The sequence below is a fragment of the Molossus molossus genome, unplaced genomic scaffold (assembly GCF_014108415.1).
Source record: "Molossus molossus isolate mMolMol1 unplaced genomic scaffold, mMolMol1.p scaffold_m16_p_6, whole genome shotgun sequence".
Classification (NCBI taxonomy): Eukaryota; Metazoa; Chordata; class Mammalia; order Chiroptera; family Molossidae; genus Molossus; species Molossus molossus.
Window position 1 is genome coordinate 21,601,090 of NW_023425399.1, and position 22,215 is coordinate 21,623,304.

Genomic DNA, 22,215 nt, shown 5'->3' on the forward strand with positions numbered 1-22,215 from the left:
TGCCCTTTGCAGTGTGACTTTGCAGCTTTTCCCATTAACAAATGGCATCTATTTTCTTATTTCTTAATTATTATTATTATTATTATTTTTATCCTCACCCGAGGACATTTTTTCGTTTTTTATTCAGATAGAGTGGGAGGAAGAAAAGGAGAGAGAGAAACATCGACGTGAAAGGGACACATCGACTGGTTGCCACCCGCACGACCCAACCAGGGCCGGGGACAAACTGCAACTGAGGTACATGCCCTTAGTGGGAACTGAACCCAGGTCTCTCTGGACCGCAGGCCGACGCTCTAACCGCTGAGCCAAACCGGCTAAGGCTACTTTCTTATTTCTTAAATCTAAGCTGGACTTGGACCTGCTTTGACCAACAGAAGTGACACTGTGTCACTTACAAGCCTAAGCCTCAAGAAGCCTACAACATTTCTGCTTGCATTATTGCATCTCCACCACTGCCATGAAATCTTGCCTGGCTAACCTACTGGAGGATAAAAGATGCGTGGAACAGAGCTGGGTTACCCCACGTATCCCACCCCAGGCCATGCTAGAGCAGCCAACCTCCAGACACAGAAGACCTCTTCCAAGATCAGCAGAGTTGCCACAATAAATGACCACCATAAATGTGAGAACAAGAAACAATTTTTGCTATATATACCACTGAAGTTTTGTGGATATATCTTCCAGAGCCATAATTAACTAAAATACCTAGCTAGTATAAAAAATGTATGAGACACATAGATAATTTTTGGAATCCTCTCCCCAACAAACAGGTATTCTCTGACTGTTCTGAGCACTCCCTGAGGGCAGCTTGTATTTATGCTACACCCTCTATTTCACACCACCTTCTCGTGGTTTGCATTTTACACTTATAAACTGTGATTTTTTGATTAAAGTGTCCCTCTCTCCTGATGTGGTATACTCCATGATCTGGTTTTGCAACCCCCTGTCATGGTATCTCCAGCACAGTGTCTGGCACACAGTTGGCGCTTTGGAAAGGTCCAAGTTAACCATGATGACCATGACCAGTTTCTCCCCCTCCACCCCAACCCCCCAGCCTCTGCTCACCTCCAGGGGTGGGTAGGGCTGCATTCCCAATGCCTGGATCTCCACTGTTCCACTTCCAGTCAGGGGTGCCGTGGCACTGTACACCTCCACCACGCCATTCCCGCCGGGGTTGGGACGCCCGGGGGGACCCAGGCTCTGAGATGGGGGTGGTGGGGGCTGGGGGGGTGGGGGTGGGGGTAATGGCGGAGGGGGTGGAGGGGGTGGTGGAGGCTGGGTGAGATAACTGGGTGCAGAATGCATGTTCAGGCTGCTCTGAAATCAGAAGAGAAAAATTAAAGTGTCATAGCCTCTCGACACCAGCTGTCTTGTTTATCAGTGAGGAAGGACATTTGCCTTAGCTATGTGGAAAGAACAGCCACTCACAAGGCAGCTTAGGGGACGATGCTGAGATGGGGCATGGAAACAAAGTTACGGGAGAATTCAGAGGAGGTATGAGCCAGGTGCCGCTATTCCTTTTCTTTATGAAAGTCGGTAAAAATGGCCCAGTTTATGCAGGAACAAGTTCATACAACAGGCCTAAGCTTGCTGTCTTTAGAAAGGCTAGCTTATAGGACTGGTTCTTGATTGGGATCTGAGAACCTGCCTTGTGGAAGGGTCCCTATGTTGATAAGGTTCTTTTGCCCACCTGGGGCACTGACCATACTGTATCAACTCACCTAGATTGTCTGCACAATAATGTGATTTATGGTGAACACCTCCTTCCCATCTGGAAGTCTGGAATTTTGAACATTATGACTGGGCATCTGTGACCAATTCCCAATAAAAGCCCAAGCCCTGGAGTCTTAGGTGTGCTTCCCTGGGCAGAAACGCTACACACATGTTGCTGCCCTTCACTGCTGGAGGAAAAAGTGTATTTTGTGCAGCCTCTCCCTGCTTCCCCAGGGAGAACTTTGGAAACCTGCACCTGGATTCCTTTAGACTCCAGCTGATGTGTCTTTTTCCCTTCTGACCCTGCTACATCTCCTTTTGCTGTAATAAGCCACAGTCATAAGTAGGACAACCATCCTGAATCTTGGGAGTCTTTATAGAGAGTCACCAAATGGGTGGGTAGTTATGGACCCTTGAAACCCAGCCATTGATTCTAGAAATTTATTCTACAAAAATAATCAAGCAGGTGGGTAAAGGTGTCTATACATGGAAGTTACTCCAGCAGTTTTTATAACAGCAAAAATGGCAGTGACCTACATGTCCATCCACAGAAGCCTGGCTAAGTAGAGGATGACCCATCCACATGATGGAATCCTTTACAGCTGTTAAAATGATGATGCTGATCAGTATTTCATTAAGGGTAATTGCTCTTCCTTGGGTTCCACAGTCAAATATGTTTTGGGGAAAATCTGGGATGATAAAATTAAAAGTATTTCTTTACTGCAGGAAAAAAACAGGGACAAAGCAAGGGAAGAAGTAGAATGCCTCCACCCTAGGCTGGTTTGACCAGAGATCCTTATCGTATTGAAAAATCCTGAAATCAAGATCCTGTGAGGAGCCATCCCCCTTCTTACCTGCACAGGCTGGGGTCCCTGGGGCATGGGTTGGTCCAGGGATGTGAAAGCTGACATGGCAGACATGAGCACGTCATCGCTCACCAAGATGTTTCCTTGCACCAAGGTCTGGATCAGCGGGGATGGGGGCACTGTGATGTACGTGGAGATCTGGAGAGAGAGAGAGAGAATGAGAGGAGAGAGAAGAGAGAGAGAGAATGAACATGTGTGAGGCTCTGGAAAGAAGTGGAAAGCATGATGCAAAAGATCTGGGTTCTGAAGTCCCACAGACCTGAATTCCATTTCCATCTCTGATGCTTCCTGCTGCTGTGTGACCCTGGGCAAGTCACTCAAAGTGTCTGAACCTCCATTTCCCCATCTATCAAATGAAAAGAATAAGGCACACCACCCTGTAAGGCACATACCCTATGACCCAGCAGAATACTTCCTGGCATCTATCCCAGAGAAATACACATGTACACAGGATTTCATGAACAAGAGTATTCCATATGGTGCTGTTTCTTATAACTCAATGAATTAAAAGATACAATATAATCATGGATAGAATATTACACAACAGGTAAAATGTATTGCATGAAAAAACAAATTATATAATAACACATACATTATATACTCTTATGTTTAAAAATCTAAAACAAGAAGAGCAAAGCTGCTTCCTTTTCAGAAAGAGGGCATCAGAGATGGCAGATCCAGAAAAATTTTAGTGTGGAAAAATGGTGGCAGAGTGAATGGAAGCTATGCAGACCATCTCCCAGGACCAAATTGGAATTACAACTAAAATAAAGACAAATAATTGGGAAAAAGCAACAGAAAAGCAGCTGGAGAGGACCCATATACCTAGGGACAGGAAAAAGGACACTAAATCAAACCTGGTAGGAGGTACGAAAGGGCGGGCTGGGACAACAGCTGTTTTAGCTGTGACCAGCTCCTTCAGGGTTAAAATCCCAAGCCAGCTCCACAGCGCTGAGGGCTGGGACATAGCAGTAAATTAGCTACAGCCACTCACCTTGGGCTCCAGCAGAGGGAGGGTGGACTGGACTGGAACTCTGTGGAGCTTGGAGAGGTGAGAGGGCAATGGGAGTTTTTGGCTGAATCACTCCCTCACAGGACAGTAGCCATATTACTCTAAGAGTCCCTTCCCAGAGCCCCGGGGAGAAGCAAAAGCCCCTCCCTCAAAAATTTAACACCACCCGGCCAGGCCAGAGAAATGCAAATTGAGGCTCATTAACAGCCAGCAAGCATCTGCCCCACACTCTGGAAATCCTCATACCCTGAACACCTGAGGGAGATTTTCCATTCAGTTGAGGGCTACAACCCAAGGCTCATCAAGTAACTGAGACTAATAGCCTCCAAGCAAAAAGCTAGAGGATAACTGAATCTTTCCTGGGCTTGCAAATTCACTCAGGAAAGTAAGACTTGACAGTGGTGTTTAATGTGGGTCTTCCCATACTCATCCAAACCCAGTCAAAGGAGCATCAATCCACAAAACACCAAAACCCAGAGGGAAAATTGGGCAGGCTCCAAAACCCACTGAGATAGCCAAAATGGTGAAACAAAGAAATAAATCCCAAATGAAAGAACAAGAGAACTCTACTGAAGATGAGATCTATGAAATGCAGTTAAGCAAGTTATCAGAGGTGGAGTTCAGAGCAATGATAATGAGAAAGCTCAACAGCATGAGTAAGGATATAGAAACATTGAAAAACCAACCAAGTGGAAATGAAGAATGACATAGCAGAAATAAAGAACACCAGCAGAGTAGAGGAAGGCGAAGATCAGATCAGTGAATTAGAAGACAGGGTAGAAAAAAATCACCCAATCAGAAAACCATAAAGAAAAAAATGAGCAAGGGTTAGAGAATATATTTGAAGAAATAGTGAAAGGAAACTTCCCTAACTTGGTAAAGGAAAAAGGCATTCAAGTTCAAGAAGCACAGAGAGCCCCAAGTAAGAATAACCCAAACAGGCCCACACCAAGACATATAATAATTAAAATGCCAAAAATTAAAGACAAAGAATCCTAAAGGCAGCAAGAGATAAGCAACAGGTTACCTACAAAGGAACCCCCATAAGGCTATCAGCTGACTTCTCAACAGAAACACTACAGGCCAGAAGAGAATGGCATGAAGTAATCAAGGTCATGAAAAACAAGGATCAGAATCCAAGATTACTCTATTCAGCAAGGCTATCATTTAAATTAGAAGATGAAATAGAGAGCTTCCCAGACAAAAAGAAAGGCTAAGGGAATATATTAACACCAAACTAGCACTGCAAGAAATGTTATAATGACTGCTATAATTAGTAGAAGAAACAGGAAGAAAAATATAACCACAATAAACAAAAATGGCAATAAATAAGTATAATCATCCCTTGTTTATCGCGGTTAATCCATTCCAGACTCTAGCGGTCACACCTGGCATTGAAGGATTCCTGGGGTGCTCGAATACATAGGCCTACAGTCCATACGTACAGTAATTTTCATTGTAATTGTAATACAGGGGTGTATAATTGACTCAGACAACCAAGCGCACACTGTATCATTTTCACTGTCTCGATCAACTTTTTAATGAATATATTTTAAAAAACCGTGATAAAGTGAAGCCGCAAAAGTCGAAGCACAGAGTGGCAAGAGACGACTATACATATCAATAATAACATTAAATGTAAATAGATTGAATGCTCCGATCAAAAGACAGAGCACCCGCCTGGCTGGGGTGGCTCAGTGGTTGAGCACCCCCAAACTGCAGAATTCACATTCTTCTTAAGTGCACATGGGACATTCTCAAAGACAGACCACATGTTAGGACACAAACTAAGTTGCTACAGGTCCAAGAAGATTGAAATCGTATCAAGCATCTTCTCAGATCACAATGGCATAAAACTAGAAATCAATTACAACAAAAACATACAAAGACATTTGAACACGTGGAGGCTAAATAGCATGTTAATAAACAATGTGTGGGTTACCAAGGAGATCAAGGAAGAAATTATAAACTTCCTGGAAACCAATGAAAATGAACACACACAACACAAAATTTATGGGACAAAGCAAAAGCAGTCCTGAGAGGGAAGCAAGCACTACAGATCTACCTCAAGAAACAAGAAAAATTTCTAATTGACTATCTAACCTCACAACTTAAAGAACTAGAAAGCAAACAAAAATAAAAACCCAGAGCAAGTAGAAGGAAAGAAATAGTAAAGATCAGAGCAGAAATAAATGACATAGAGACCAAAAATACAATTCAAAAGATCAATGAAACAAAGAGCTGGTTCTTTGAAATGATAAACAAGACATGGACCCTTAGCTAGACTCACCAAGAAACAAAGAGGACCCAAATTAACAAAATCAGAAACAAAAGAGAAGTAACAACTGACACCACAGAAATACAAAGGATAATTAAAACATACTATGAACAGCCCTGACCAATTTGGCTCAGTGGTTAGAGCGTCGGCCCACGGACAAGTCTTGGGTTCGGTTCCCGCTAAGGGCACATACCTCAGTTGCAGTTTGTCCCCGGCCCCAGTTGCAGTTATGTGGGTGGCAACCACTCGATGTGTCTCTCTCACATTGATGTTTCTCTCTCTCTCTTCCTCCCGCTCTATCTGAAGATAAATGCAAAAATGTCCTGGAGTGAGGATTAAAAAAAAAAACATACTATGAACAATTATATGCCAACAAATTAGACAATCTAGGCGAAATGAACAAATTTCTTGAAACACATAATCTCCCAAAACTGAACCAGGAAGAGATAGAAAACTTGAACAGACCAATAACAACGAAAGAAACTGAATATGTAATCAAGGCTCTCCAGCAAACAAAAGCCCAGCCCAGATGGCTTCACAGAGGAGTCTTACCAAACATTCAGAGAAGAACTAACACCCATTCTCCTCAAACTATTCCAAAAAATTCAAGAAGGAAGACTTCCAAACTCATTTTATGAGGTCAGCATAATTCTAATTCCAAAACCAGATAAAGACACTACAAAGAAAGAAAACTATAGGCCAATATCCCTGATGAACATAGATGCAAAAATCCTTAACAAAATATTAGCAAATCAGATCCAGCAATACATTAAAAATATCATTCACTATGACCAAGTGGGATTCATCCCAGGATGCAAGCCTGGTTTCAGTATTCGCAAATTAATAAATGTAAGCCAGGCTGGCGTGGCTCAGTAGTTGAGCATTGACCCATGCACCAAGAGGTTGCCGGTTCGATTCCTGGTCAGGGCACATGCCCAGGTTGTGGGCCAAATCCCCAGTGTGGGGCATGCAGGAGGTGGCTGGTCAGTGTTCTCTCTCCTCAATGTTTCTATCTCTCTCTCCCTTCCCCTTCCTCTCTCTCTAAAATCAATAAAGGGGGGGAGAAAAGCATTTCTTAAACTAAATAAATAAATGTGATATACCACATAAACAAAATGAAAGATAAAAACCATATGATCATATCAATAGATGCTGAAAAAGCATTTGACAAAATCCAGCACCCATTTCTGAGAAAAACCCTCAGCAATGTGGGAATAGAGGGATCATATCTCAACATAATAAAGGCCATATATGAAAAACCTATGGCCAACATCATACTCAATGAGCAAAAACAAAAAGCATTTCCCTTAAGAACAGGAACAAGATAGGAATGCCCACTTTCACCACTCTTATTTAACATAGTACTGGACGTCTTAAGCCACAGCAATTAGACATGAAGAAAAAATAACAGGAATCCAAATTAGAAAGGAGGAAGTAAAACTGTTATTATTTGCAGATGACATGATATGGTACACAGAAAACCCTAAAGACTCCATCAAAAATCTACTACATTTAATAAACAAATTTGGCAAAAAAATAAATAAAAATACAAATTTAAAACAATACTACTATATAATTCCTGTGGATACTTAAATAAGTATGAGAAAGTATCTTAAAAGGTTGAGAGGGATACCCATCAGTAATTCCCTGGGGACAGAGGAGAGGAATAGTACCAAAGGGGCCTTGATTTGTAACATTATTTTACAAAGGAGAAGGGAAACATATATTACTTGCAAACATACAAATGAATAATAAGAATAATACTCCCTCAGGTTAATAGTGAGAATAAAAGGTGAACCTTACAAGTGTCAAATGTGCAGTGACTGCTCCTATCAGCAGATGAAAAAGGTGTTTTGTTTTCTTTACCTGTTGCTTTTTTCTTTTTTAAAATTTTTGTTTATTGATTTGAGAGAGAGAGAGAGAAAACACCAATTTGTTGTTCCACTTATTTATGCATTCATTGGTTGATTCTTGTATGTGCCTTGACTGGGGACCAAACCTACAACCCTGGCGTATCAAGATGACACTCTGACCAACTGAACTACCCCAGCCAGGGGCAACTGCTTGTATTCTGAAATTATTTCTCTCTCTCCTTTTACTGGAAAAAAAAAGGTGTGCGGTGGGGTATTTTGTGCTAATGAAACTCATAATCAAAGAGTGGGAAAAACGATTGTGTTCTGTGTTAGATGTCTGTAGCAACTTGAAAAGTTTCAATCTACATGTCCTATGAGCCTGGGGGTGAAGGCTTTCATTTATTTTTTTCTTTATTGATTTTAGAGAGAGAGGAGGGGAGAGGAAGAGAGAGATGAACATCGAACGGTTGCCTCCTGCATGCCCCTAACTGGGGATTGGCCCACAACCTGGGCATGTGTCCTGACCGGGAATCAAACCAGTGACCTCTTGGTGCGTGGGTCGATGCTCAACCACTGAGCCACACTGACCAGACAAGGCTTTCATTTTGATTTCAGGAATAATATCTACTACAATGGATGAAGATAATGTTTTAAAGAAATAAAGAGGAAGTAAGAGGGAAATTCGACTCCTTGACCTAAGACATGCCCAGCTCCCTTTATGAGGATTCTTTATTCCCTCTAAGAGACCCCACCCTAGGTGTCTTTGCTCCAGAACTGTGTTCCTGACTAAGGACTTTGGAAGCTTCTCCAGATACCTCCAGCCTGGCTCTCTTCCCTGACCTCCAGACATATGTATCTGTCTGCATCTTCACTGCCTCCACTTAAAGGTTCAATGGGCATTTCAAATCCAACATGTTCAGCTGAACTCCTAACATCCTCCCAAATCTTCTCCTAGCCATTTCCCCCACTTTGGTTAATGGCAAGTCCAACTCTAGAGTCACCTTTGACCCCTCTTGATCTCACACCCCACACACAATCTATCCACAGCTCTAATGGCTCCACCTTCTAAATATTTCCAAAATCTCATCCTTCTCTTGACCACAACCATCACCACAGTGATCAAGCCACCACCACCCTCTGCCTAGATCTCTACAACAGCCCCCTAATGGGTCTCTTACCTTTCTCTCTTGACTGCCACCAAAATCTATTCTCTGTATAGCATCCAGAGTAACCTAGTTAAAGCATAAATCAGACTTATCCCTCTTCTGCTCAAAACCTTTCTATGGCTCCCATTTCTTAGAGTAAAAGTCCACAAATGCCACATGATCTACCAAGATTCCCTTGTTGCCTTTCTGACTTTATCATCTCCTCATTCATTCAACTTCAGCCATTTTCACCTCCTTGCTGTTCCTGGAATAAACCCAGCACACACCTACCTCAGGGCCTTTGCACTTGCTGACCACATTCCTTAGAATATTCTTCCCCAGACTGGCTGCTAGACTCATTCCCTCACCTCCTTGGGTCTCTGCTCAAATGTCATTTCTTCACAGAACCTGCCCCCAAGCAACATATACAAAGAGCAAACATTACTACCCATCTTGGCATCCCCTCTCTCTCTGCATTTAACATCCTGAAAAAAGTATGTCTCTACAAGTTTGTTTGGGTACTATCTCATTCAACTCCATGAGGGCAATGACTTTGTCTGTTTGTCCATCATTGTACCCGTAGTGCCTACACAGTGCCTGACACATAATAGGTGCTCAAAAAGACTTGCTGAATGTGTGCATAAACAAACAATTGAAAGAATACCTGGCGATTCGCAGGAGGTGGGGCCTGCTGGACTGCTGTGGGTGCTGCCGAAGGCGTGTAGATGCTGTTAGTGGCCAGTGAGACTGTGGCCAAGGGTGGAGCATTCCCCTGGCATTGTTCCCGCTTGTGGGTCATAAACGCTGGCAGTGAGTTGAACTGCTTCTTACACTTCCCACAGAGAAAGACATCCTCATCATCTAGAGGTCACACCGCAGAGTAGCAGAAGGTGGGCAATAACACACAAAAAAAACACAAGAATAAAGGAGTGGATATTACAGTGAGAAGTGGGAGGAGACCTATGTCTGGACCAGGAGGACAGCAAATCTAACAGCATTCTGTGATTCTATGTGTGTGGGTCAAGTGCCAATTTTGTGCTTCCTAGGAGCTTTCAATACCATATAGGCACCTGTGCAAGTATCCAGCCATGTTCATGAAGGTATCAAAAAATAAGAATGAAGAAATAGTAAAATGGGTTCGCTTCAAATTTGAAAACTTCAGAATCTTTATCCTACCTGAATTTATTCATCAGTTGCCAAATAGGCCACATGATTATACTCCTCTGTGGCTTTGCATCCTGTTCCCCCCGTCAAGCTGCCTCACTCATTCTACAAGGCTCAGCTCAGATGTCACCTCCTCCAGGAAGCCTTCCTAAAGCAGTGGCCACAGTTCCTTCCTCTGGGCATGCCTCTCATGTCACACTTTTCCTATCACCACCAGACTGTGAGTCCCCTAAAGGAAGAAAATATGTCTTATTTTTCACCATAACTGCAATATCTAATATCTCCTGGGCAGAAAGGAGCCCTCAGTGGATGTTTGTTGAATGAATGAAAAACTAAACGAACGATTAACTATAGTTACCGCCACCCATTACTGACGGCCTACCACAGGCCATGCACTGTGCCAAGCACTTGGTGCTATGACAAAAATGTCTAATTGTCACCCTGGCTGGTGTGGATCAATTGGCTGAGCATGGTCCCATGTACCCAGAGGTCACCAGTTTGATTTCTGGTCAGGGCACATGCCCAGGTTGCAGGCCCCATCCCCAGTGTGTGTGTGTGTGTGGGGGGGGGCATGCAGGAGGCAGCTGATTGATATTTCTCTCTCACATTGAGGTTTTTTCTCTCTCCCCCTCCCTTCCTCTCTCTCTAAAAAATCAATAAAAACATATTTTAAATATATATATATATCTCCTCAGGTGAGGATTAACAAAAAAAAAGGGGGGGGGAAGGGGTACGATTTCCACTTCCTTCTCTCCTCCCTTCAGGTTGGCCGGAACGTGGAAATGAAGGTGAGAGGCTGGAACAGCCATCTTAGGCAGCATGTTGAGGCAGTACAGCCACAAGAAAGGGGTCTGAGTCTTACCATACACCCCAAATGCCCATCAGTACTTCATGTAACAGAAAAATAAACTTTAATCTTGCATAAAATGAAACAGATAGAATAAAATGTTCCCCAATATTGCTCCATCAAGTTAAGCCAAGCCAGAACTATGGCAGTTAGCCATAAAACAATGCTCTGAGAACTAACCTGATTTCTCTTACGCTTGTTTTTCAGATCTAAAGCCAAGCTACAAACCCCAGAGACAAACTCCATACCTGGTTGGGAAAGTCCCTTCCTGCATACCATAAGTCTTGCACAATCCCCGAATGCCTCACTTTACTGACACGTACCTAGATTTCAGTGGGACCCACCCCAGCATTCCTAAAATGGAAAAAGCCAGCCAACCTATACCCTGATTGGTTAATCCCACCAACATCTATGTTCCAAGGAATAAAATCCCCTAAGCCCCACATTCAGTGCAGAACCTGGGACCCTATCCCAGTGTTCTCGCCTTCTGCAGAGCTTCAATAAATCTGCCTTTGCTTTTATCAGCGTCCCTGGTCTAAATTCTATCAGGAGACAAAAACACAAACTCATCGATAACAAAACCACAACAAACTTGCATTTCTTATTTAAAATACGTAAATAAGTATTCCAAGTATCCTTACAAAATTCCTGTAAAATGGGACTATTATCCCCATTTTACAGATGTGAAAACTCAGGCACAGAGAGGTTAACTCACTTGCCCAAATCACAGAGCTAGGAACTTTGGGAACAAGAATTCAAACCCAGGTGTGTATCTCTCTGTTCCCAGTGTGGTTCCCAAGTACTCAAATATGTTTGTGGAATAAATAATTGAACACACATTCTCACACAAAGTTCTTTGCCCTCCGTGTCTTAGGGTCATGGTCTGCAAATTGGAGAGATTCATGCTCAGCCTGTTTTTTCCATGAGGGGAGGCTGAGAAATGACTTCTGGGTCAAAGGTTCAAGCCTTGCCAAGCATCAGGGCTCTATGCCATTCCTGGCATGACCCCCACATTCACTAAGTAACTGAGAATTGGTGTCCTCAGGGCTAAGCAGAGGAAGGCATTAGCCTGAAGAACCAGGATGGGAGGAAGGGACGAAGGTTCAGACACCTGAGGACATTCTGGACCCATATTGGGCATTTGACTCCCACATCCTCTCAATGAGTACCACTTGTTTCTTTTTTTTTTTTTTTTTTTTTTTTTTATCCTCACCTGAGGACATTTTTCCATTTTCTGTTCAGGTAGAGTGGGAGGGGGAGAGAGGAAGAGAGAGAGAAACATCGATGTGAAAGGGACACATCGAGTGGCTGCCACCCGCACGACCAACCAGGGCCGGGGACAAACTGCAACCGAGGTACATGCCCTTAGCGGGAACCGAACCCGGGTCTCTCGGGACCGCAGGCCGACGCTCTAACCGCTGAGCCAAACAGGCCAGGGCAGTACCACTTGTTTCTTATGGGAGCCATTCCCCCCTCTCATTGATGAACCTGAGCAGATACTCACCCAGTGGCTGGATAGCAGGGGGTGCATTGACACTCTGGCCTGTTGGATCAGGGACTGCTCCTTGGCCATCCAACAACGACTGGACAGCCAGGACGGTCTGGTTATCCATTCCTGAGGAAAGAAACACAGCCTCTTGGGAAGGTGGGCCCAGCATCCTGCTCTGACCTTACCTTTCAAAGCCAGACCCACCCATTGCTAGGCCCCCAGGGCAAAGATAGTGACTGTGCCCTGATATACATGCTCTCCTACCTCCACTACAATAGAACCCAAGATTTTGGCTGAAAACATAGTTTCAGGATAAAACTTATACTTCCCAGCCACTCCTGCAGCGAAGGAATATCTAAGTTCTGGCCAACGTGATGCGTATGGCAGTTTCTGGAAAGTTTTCTTTCTTTCTTTCTTTTTTATCCTTACCCAAGGACATTCCTCCATCTTTTTTTGGAGGATAGAGTGGGAGGGAGGGAGGGAGAGAGAGAGAGAGAGAGAGAGAGAGAGAGAGAGAGAGAGAAACACCAATGCAAAAGGGACACATCGAGTGGTTGTCACCCGCATAACTCAGCCAGGGCTGGGGACAAACTACAACCGAGGCATGCGCCCTTAGCGGGAACTGAACCCAGGTCTCTCTGGACCGCAAGCCGACGCTCTAACAGCCGAGCCAAACCAGCCAGGGCTGGAAAGTTTTCTTCAAAGCTGCCTGGTATGTGACTCCCTTCTTTGTCCCACACCCCCCCCCCAAATCAAAAATATGATGGTGGGCCCAGCCAGTGTGGCTCAGTTGGTTTAGCTTCGTCCCATGGACCAAGAGGTTACCAGTTCAATTCCTGGTCAGGGCACATGTCCAGACTGCAGGCTCAATCTGTGCAGGAGGCAGCCGATTGATGTTTCTCTCTCATCAATGTTTCTATCTCCCTCTTCCTCTCCCTCTCTCTCTCTCTAAAAAACATACTTAATCTTTTTTTTTTTCTATTTATCTTCAGATAGAAAGAAAGGGAGAGAGACAGAAACATCAACATGAGAGGGGCATGTTTACTGGCTGCCTCCCATACAACCCTGATCAGGGCCAGGGACAAACTGCAACTGATGTATGTGCCCTTGGCTGGAATTGAAAAAAACCACATACTTAAAAAAAAAAAAAAAAAAGATGATGGGAACCCATCCCAGATCATGAAGACAAGGGCCATAGCCTAGGAATTGCAAGGTAAAAAAGTGGGAAAATCCTGGGCCTCTGAGAATCTTGCAGAACACAGTCACCCTCATAGCTCTGGACTATCTTCCTCCTAACTCCCATATGACAGAAATGAACTTCTAGCCTATTTAAATCACTGATAGGTTGTGCTGCTCTCTTAATCATGGCTGAATCTAATCCTAAGTGATAACAGCCCTTCTGAAAATCACATACCAAGTCTTCCCCATCCAACATCCCACAAGTCTCTTTTCATTTAGGTGGCCTTGCTTCCCTTGTTTTCCAATGCTTGCTTGCCTTTTCCCCCCTCAGTAAATAGCATAACCTTAATTTGTAGTCAGGGGACTCTTGAGAAGTGGACTACTTCCATGTTTTCCAATTAGTTGTCACTGTTGAGGTTCGCAGTAGTACATTTGTCCAGCCATTTCACTAGCTGGAGGACAGGCCTAGTCACACGTAAATGGACACCAAAGCACATTGCCTTCCTCCCAAATAACCCAGAGTATGCCTCCTTCTCTCTGTCCCCATAGCCAATGCTATACCTCCAACCTCTCAGCCTGCCCCAGCTTCTAACTGCAATGTGAACTGGAACCATTAGCTCCTGCAGCCAAAGTGAATCCATACCTTCCCCTGTCACAAAGCATGCTGTGTCCCTCCTGAGGCCAGCTATTCCCTCCATCCCCTCCTGCTCCCTCAGAAACCACTTACCACCAACTAGCTCCTCTCCTGCAACCTCTCTTTCCCATGAGTCAGGACACATGCTCAGGTCTCTCTAGAATGCCCTCCCTCAAACCCATGTTCCCATCTCTCCTCTTTTCAACATCAAGCATCCCACGAGAGCAATCTAACATCCTCCACCTCCAATCCTCCTTCACCCACTCCAGTGGGGTTTAAGCCCCACCATTCCACCAATATCACCAAAGACCACCTGGCAGCATCGGATGTTTTTTCCTGAAACACTCCCTTCTTTGGCTCCAGGACACCACCCTCTCTGGGTCTTCTCCTGCCTTTCTGTTCACTACTACTCAGTTTCCTTTACTCTCTGCTTCTCTTGTCCATCCCCTAAATGTTTCTATTTTGAAGGGTTCCTTCTGTCTGAACTTTTCTTCTCTCCCTCTTATACTCTCCCTAGGCAGCCTCACTCACTCCCAGATTAGTTCTCCCTAATATCCCAGCTCATGCTTCCCTGAATGAGCTTCAGTAAATCTTCTATTGTTTTATGTAAAATTGTATGTTAGCATTTGTGTGCAAATCTGTACGTGAACATCCATAACAGTTTTACTTATAATAGTAAAAAACTGGAGTGAACCCAAATGTCCTTCAATAAGTGAATAGATAAACAGTGTATATCCAGGCATGCTCTCTCTCCCATTTTCCTCTCTTCTTCCCCCACAGACATGCATCTCCTACACTCTAAGGGTCACCACTAGACTTGCAATGATGGCAGCAATAGGCAGTGGCAGCTTCTCCTGGGCTAACCCCCTGAACCTGTCCCCAAGGGTCCCTTTTCTCTGACTCTCTAGTGAGATGACAGCAGCCACACCTTGGCTCACTTCTTTCCCATAACATTTCTGGAGAATCAGAGCAGCCCCACCTAATCTCTCTCCTCTTGCTTCTTCTATCCTAAGCCCTTCCTTGTCTCACTGTCCCCAGTTTTAATAAACAACTCTCAAAATAAAAATTAAAAAAAAAATGTGGCCCTGGCCAGTTTGGCTCAGCGGTTAAAGTGTCGGCCTGCGGTCCGGAGAGACCCGGGTTCGGTTCCCGCTAAGGGCACGTACTTCGGTTGCAGTTTGTCCCAGGCCCTGGCTGGTCGTGCGGGTGGCAGCCACTCGATGTGTCCCTTCACGTCGATGTTTCTCTCTCTCTCCCCCTTCCTCACTCTCCCTCCCACTCTATCTGTACAAAAAATGGAAAAATATCCTCGGGTGAGGATAAAAAAAAAAAAAATTGTGGCATATCCCACAATAAAAAGGAACAAAACTATTGGTATACACAACAGTACAGTCATCCCTCATTTATCGCAGTTAATCCGTTCCAGACTCTAGCGGTTGCACCTGGTGTTGAAGGATTCCTGGGGTGCTCAAATACATAGGCCTACAGTCCATACGTACAGTAATTTTAATTGTAATTGTAATACAGGGGTGTATAATTGACTCAGACAACTGAACGCACGCTGTATCATTTTCACTGTCTCGATCGACTTTTTAATGACTCTATTTGAAAAAAACGCAATGCAGTGAAGCCACAAAAGTTGAAGTGCAAAGTGGCGAGGGACGACTATATATGAATCTCCATGGAATTATGATGAATGAAAAAAAGCCAATCTCAAAGGTTATATATTATGTGATATACTAAATGACATATACTATGTCATTTATATAACATTCTTGAAATAAAAACACTTCAGAAATGGAGAACAGACTAGCATACTAGTGGTTGCCTGCATCAGGGATGGGGGGAAGGAAGGGGAAGAGGTGGGTGTGGTTATAAAAGGGCAATATCGCCCTGGCCAGTTTGGCTCAGCAGTTGAGTGTTGGCCTGCAGACCAGAGAGTCTGGGGTTCGGTTCCCACTAGGGGCACGTACCACCAAAAAAAAGGGGGGGGCAATATCTTGTAGTGATAGAACTGTTCAGTGTGTTGTTAACTGACTGTATGTACTATGATAGTTTTGCAAGTACATACATTGGGGAAAACTAGGTAAAGTGAACATAGGATCTCTATTATTTTTTTACAACTGCATGTGAATCCTCAGGAAAAAGAAATTATTTCAAAATAAATACTGTAATTTGAAAAATAGTGCTTGTCAAAAGTATGCAGACAATAAAAAGATCAATGCTTGTCAGGGGTTACAGAGGAGGAATGAATAGGCAGAGCACAGAGGATTTCAGGGTAGAGGATACTCTGTGATATTATAATAATGGATACATGTAATACATTTTCCAATAGTATGCACAACACCAAGAGTGAACCCTGAGGTATACTATGAACTTTGGGTGATTACGATGTGTCGATATAGGTTAATCCTTGGTAACAAATGTACCATTCTGGTGAGTTATGTTGACAGTGGGGAGGCTATGCATGTGTGGGGTCAGGGGGTAAACAGGCAAGCTATACCTTCCTCTCAACTTTGTTATGAACCTAAAATTGCTATAAAAATATAAGATCTTTTTTTAAAAAATGCTGCCTATTTAAACTCAACTCAAACTGCCCTGGCCAGGTAGCTCAGTTGGTTAGAATGTCATCCACACATGCCAAGGTTGCAGGTTCCATCCGTGATCAGGGCATATTACAAGAATCAACCAATGAATGCATAAATAAGTGGAACAACAAATTGATTTCTCTTTCTCTCTCTAAAGTAAATAAATAAAATTTTTAAATAACTAAATGAAAATAAACTAAACTCAAACTAAATGTGTCACCTCTAAGTTTCTTCCTCTTCCAGTAATCCGTATCAGTAAAAACAGGGCACCACTGTCCACCCAGCCACAGCTTCTAGCGCACCCCTTGATTCTTCCCTCAACTTATCTCTCCTCCTTTCCCCATTTCTAGTTCTTCAGCAAGTCTAGCCTATTCTGCCCTCTAAATACCATTCAGATCCACTTTCTCTCCAAAAAACAGGGCACCACTGTCCACCCAGCCACAGTTTCTAGGGCACCCCTTGATTCTTCCCTCAATTTATCTTTCCTCCCTTTCCCCATTTCTAGTTCTTCAGCAAGTCTAGCCTATTCTGCCCTCTAAATACCATTCAGATCCACTTTCTCTCCAACTCCCTCCCCTCCACCGAACGCCACCATAAATTCTCAGCAGGACAACCACAGTTATCTCACTCATCTTCCTCCTTCTACTCTAGCCCCTTCCAGTCTGTTCTCAGAGCAGCCAGGGTGAACTTTATAAAACATGTATCATATTGTGTTGCTCCCCTGCTGAAAATCCTTTCTTAGCTCCACGCTTAATCCAAGATAAAGTTCACAAACCTCATCTCTAGCTGCTCACCCACATGAACTTCTGTGAATACTTTAAGACCTCTCTCCCCTCCCAGCTTTGCAAATATAGTTCCCACTGCCTGGGTCATCTCTAGATCCCCACTGTTCTGCTGCCCTTCCCCCAGCCCAGCATGAATCACACTGTCCTAAGTACTGATTTCTCCTTTTATTTCTTCATCACTCAGTACACGAACACATTCATTCTTACAGTAAAAATTCAAACACTGAGGAAGCCATGGAACCTAAAGATAAAGTAGGCCTCACCCCACCCATCCTATTAGCCTCCCAGAGGGAATCACCACTGACTCTGGCGCTCCACATCCATCACCATCATAGCAGTGAATGCCAGCTGAGGTTATTTTTCTTTACTGTTTGTCTTTTCTGTTATACTATAACTGTTTGTCCTATCATTTCTATCTGTTCCCCACCAGACCGTGGAGCAGAAACTGCCTGGTAAATGAGTATTCCTGAAATAGAACCCTTCCAAAGGGGGCAGGGCTACACCCCACTTCATGATGAGAATTCTCCACCATGAAGTGAAGGCACAGGCACACGGCTGAGATCTCCTGGGGAGTTGCAGCACTCAAATCCTCAGCCACATACCATTAGTCTGGCCTACTTTTCAGTCTGCACTCTAATTATGTGTATACTCATCCTATCACACCCCTCCAGGAACACTTGTGGGTCTGTATTCCCCCAACATCAACTCTTATGTTGTGACCCTGAAGTCGCTGAGGCTTCCTCCACGACTTCCAGCAGGCTCTCAGTGTTTGCTGTCTCCAAAGCCCACAATTCCCTGCGCCCGAGGCCCACTCCCATTTTAGGATCTTGCAGAGCACTGGACAAGCATCAGTCTGTGCCCGATGTTTGCTGATTTGGGTCTGGGAGCATCACATTCCAGCCAACCACACCTTTGGCACCCACCCTATCTTGTTTTAGTTTATAAAACTCTGCACTCCAGGACGGTGCACAAAATAGGCGCCGGATGTTTGCCGGCTTTGTGAACAGCAAGACCTGACCTTGCACGCAAGTGGCAACTATCCTTTTCTGATCAGACTCTGAGACTCTGTCATAGCACGGGGCACACAGTGGCCGCACAAGTTCGTAGTCAAATGCCTGGCTTCGCGGCTCCGGCCGCCAAGGCCCTCCCGCCCCTCCAGGGCTCCAAACCACGGTCCGCCACAGGCTGCCTCCTGCTGCCCGCCTGCCCTGCGGTTCCCGGCCTGGCCGGCCCCACCCTTGCCGGCTGTTCCCTCCAGGAAAGCCTCCCATCCCCGCAGCCAGCTGGTGCTATTCCGGTCCGGGGCCCTCATCCCCGCTGGGCCAGCCTTCCGCGGCTGTTCCGGTCCCGGTGCTCCCTCCCAGGGCTTTCTCTCCCTTGCTGTTCCGGTCCCGAGGCCCACCCCGCCTCTGAGCCTCCTCTCCGCTGCCGTTCGGTCTCGTCGCCCCCACCCCACCGCCAGGCCTCGGCTCCCGCGGCTGTTCCCGCCCGCGCCCCTCCACCCCCGGCTGTTCCGGCCCCGGCGCCCTCCGCCCCGCGGCCGCCGCGCGCCCTGGGCCCAGCGCTGCGAGGGCGCGGCGGGAGGGGGCGCAGTGCGGAACAGCCGCTTCCCTCGGCACCGCCGCCGCTCACCCTCAAGGGCCTCGAAGATTGTCTGCGCCATCTTGGAGCCGCCGCCGCCTCGGGAACCGAAGCGGGGCTACGCAAGCATTGTGGGAGCCGCGGCGGCGGCGGCGGCGAGGAGGTCGGGGCCGCCAGGGGGCGCCCAGGAGCCGCTGCCGAGCCCCCAGTCCTGGAAACCTGGCAGTGGCGGGTGGGAACCCCAGCATCCCGGGGCTCCCCTGGCTCCACCTTGATGATCCAGTCACCAGCGCATGTGGACCCTTATCCCCGCCTAATTTGACCCCCCCCCCAACTTTGCACACCTACCCATCGCTGCCACACCGGACCTGCCTCCCAACTCTGTCACACGTCTCCACTGCATGTGAGACCCCCAACTCCGCAACAAGGACTTCATTCCCACTGCATACAGTACCCCCCAGTTCTGCAACCCTCCTTCCCACCTTACTCGGACCACCCAATTATGTCACAAGAACCTCCAGTTGACATAGGACCCCTGCCCCAACTGTGCAACAGAGTCCCATCCCTTGTCATAGACTCCTCATTCCCACCTCCCACGGTGAGCCCTATCTCCGCCTATTCAGACCACCTGTGACCCGTCTCGGCCTCTTCTTAATCCCTCATCATCTCAGAGATTCACCAATGCTATTGCTTAACCGCCCCCTCCCCATTTCTGTCACATAAACTCCCAATACCCGCTTCAGCAACCTCCAGCCCAACTTCATAGAAGGCCCATTAAGATTTCATAGGGATTCTCCCGCTCCTCCTTGTGAAAACACACCCATCTCTCATCGTTTTCCGCACTCGATCAGCCGCTCATGAGGGCTCACTATACACCAAGTGTTACACAACAATAACTCCAGGAACACAATGGTGCTTTCCCATGGAGTTAGAGGTGGGAGAAAACCACAAGGTGCCAGATAGTGGTTTCAAAGGAGTACTCTTGTATGACAAGGGAGAGCTGGACAGTAGCCCGGCTGGTGTGGCTCCATGGATTGAGTGTGGTCCCATGGACTGAGAGGTCTCCATTAGATTCCTGGTCAGGGCACATGCTGGGTTTGCGGACGCTATCTCAGGTAGGAGACATGCAGGAGGCAGCAGATTGATGTTTTTATCTCTCTCCCTTCCTCTCTCTATAAAAAAAAAATCAATAAAAACATATTTTTAAAAAAAAGAGTTGGGGAGTATATAGGGGTGTGGGGAAAGGGAACCAAGGAGATGCCATCAATTATTTCTCTCATGAGTCAAATTCTTTTTCAACTGGGCTACCATAGATTTGACCCTAAATGTTTTCATTATATTTTAGCCTCATCCAAAGTAATAATAAAAATCACAATTTTTAAGCCTGACTGGTTTGGCTCAACGATAGAGCATCAGCCCATGGACCAATGAGTCGTGGGTTCAATTCCAGCCAAGGGTACCTACCTCCTTTGTGGTTCATCCCGGTCCGGGTCGTGTGGGAGGCAACCAGTCGATGTGTCCCTCTCACGTTGATGTTTCTCTATCTCTCCCTTTCTCTCTCCCACTCTATCTGAAGATAAACAGAAAAGTATCCTAGGGTGAGGATTTAAAAAAAAAATCACAATTTTTATTTTCTTATATTAATTAAATAAATGTGTAACTCCTAAAATTATGTCCTGGCCGGTTTGGCTCAGTGGTTGGAGCATTGGCCTGCAGACCAGAGAGTTCTGGGTTAGGTTCCCACTAGGGGCATGTACCAAAAAAAAAAAAAAAAAAAAGGTAAAAAAATATTTGTTCAAAGCCTCTCCGTCCTTCTGGAACACTGCCAGCCACCATTCCTGATATGTTGCTTTACAGGTCCTCTATTTACACATGCCTCAAGGCTTATTTCTACCAGTAAACTCCCCATCCTGCCCTGAACACTATCCCTGTGTCCCACAGGGCTACCTTCTCCCCTCTAAACTCTTCCCCCTTGCACAGTGAGCCCTGAGCAAATGTCCCCCCACAGAGAACCCACTCTCCTCTCAGACTTTATGCCCCGCCCTCTATTCTGGGACTCTTGGAGACCTAGGCCCCTCCTCAAGCTCTAAATGGTGCCCCTTCCCATTGCCTCTTTGGCAGGAACAAAGCCAGTGTTCCCTCCTCCCCTGTCTTTCCTTTAACACCCCCATTGATCCAACGGCCTCAGATTCTCCTCATCTCTTCCCTACAAGAGTTACTCAATATAACTGTTCTTTGAAAAAAATTATTCATGGCCCTGGCCTGTTTGGCTCAGCGGTTAGAGCGTCGGCCTGCGGTTCAGAGAGACCCGGATTCGGTTCCCACTAGGGGCGTGCAGTTTGTCCCTGGCCCTGGTTGGCTGTGCAGGTGGCAGCCACTCGATGTGTCCCATTCACGTCGATGTTTCTCTCTCTCTCTCTCTCTCTCTCTCTCTCTCTCTCTCTCTCTCTTCCTCTCTCTCTCTCCCACTCTGAACAAAAAGTGAAAAAATGTCCTCCGGTGAGGATAAAAAAAAAAAAATTATTCATGTAAAATATATTGTTTTATGTATATATTGGGTACTTATTGTGTGCTAGGAGGGACACATTCGTGAACAAAAAGATAAAAATTTTTGCCTTCATGGAGTCATAGTTCAGCAGGCAAGACAGACTGTAAACAAGAAGAAAAAAGAGAAATATTTTATGACTTTCTTTTTCGTTTTCTTTTTCTTTTTTTTTTTTATCCTCACCCGAAGATATTTTTCCATTTTTTTTTTGTTCAGATAGAGTGGGAGGGAGAGAGAAGAAGAGAGAGAGAGAAACATCGATGTGAAGGGACACATCGAGTGGCTGCCACCCGCATGACCAACCAGGGCCGGGACAAATTGCAACCGAGGTACGTGCCCTTAGTGGGAACCGAACCCGGGTCTCTCTGTACCGCAGGTCGTCGCTCCATCCGCTGAGCCACACCGGCCAGGGCTATTTTTATTTTTTCAAAGATATTTATTTAAAATATGTTTTTATTGATTTTAGAGCGAGAGGAAGGGAAAGGAAGAGAGAGATAGAAACACGAATGAGAGAGAAACATCAACATCTATTGGTT

General features: G+C 45.4%; 1 protein-coding gene across 3 annotated transcripts in view; it reads right to left on the minus strand.

Moving 5' to 3' along the window:
- ZNF341 (zinc finger protein 341) overlaps positions 1–19,244 on the minus strand; it is a 50,600-nt gene extending 31,356 nt beyond the window's left edge. The window contains exons 1-5 of one of the 3 annotated variants that reach the window (XM_036245445.1): positions 19,186–19,244; positions 12,383–12,493; positions 9,532–9,728; positions 2,568–2,717; positions 1,066–1,317 (exon numbers count right to left, since the gene is read on the minus strand). In XM_036245445.1, coding sequence (XP_036101338.1) covers positions 1,066–1,317; positions 2,568–2,717; positions 9,532–9,728; positions 12,383–12,493; positions 19,186–19,216 — 741 coding nt within the window. In that variant the 5' untranslated portion in view covers positions 19,217–19,244. Of the gene's footprint in view, positions 1–1,065; positions 1,318–2,567; positions 2,718–9,531; positions 9,729–12,382; positions 12,537–19,185 lie in introns of those variants that run through there. The other 2 variants (XM_036245446.1, XM_036245447.1) reach the window with 2 other exon arrangements.
- Positions 19,245–22,215: the final 2,971 nt, after the last annotated feature.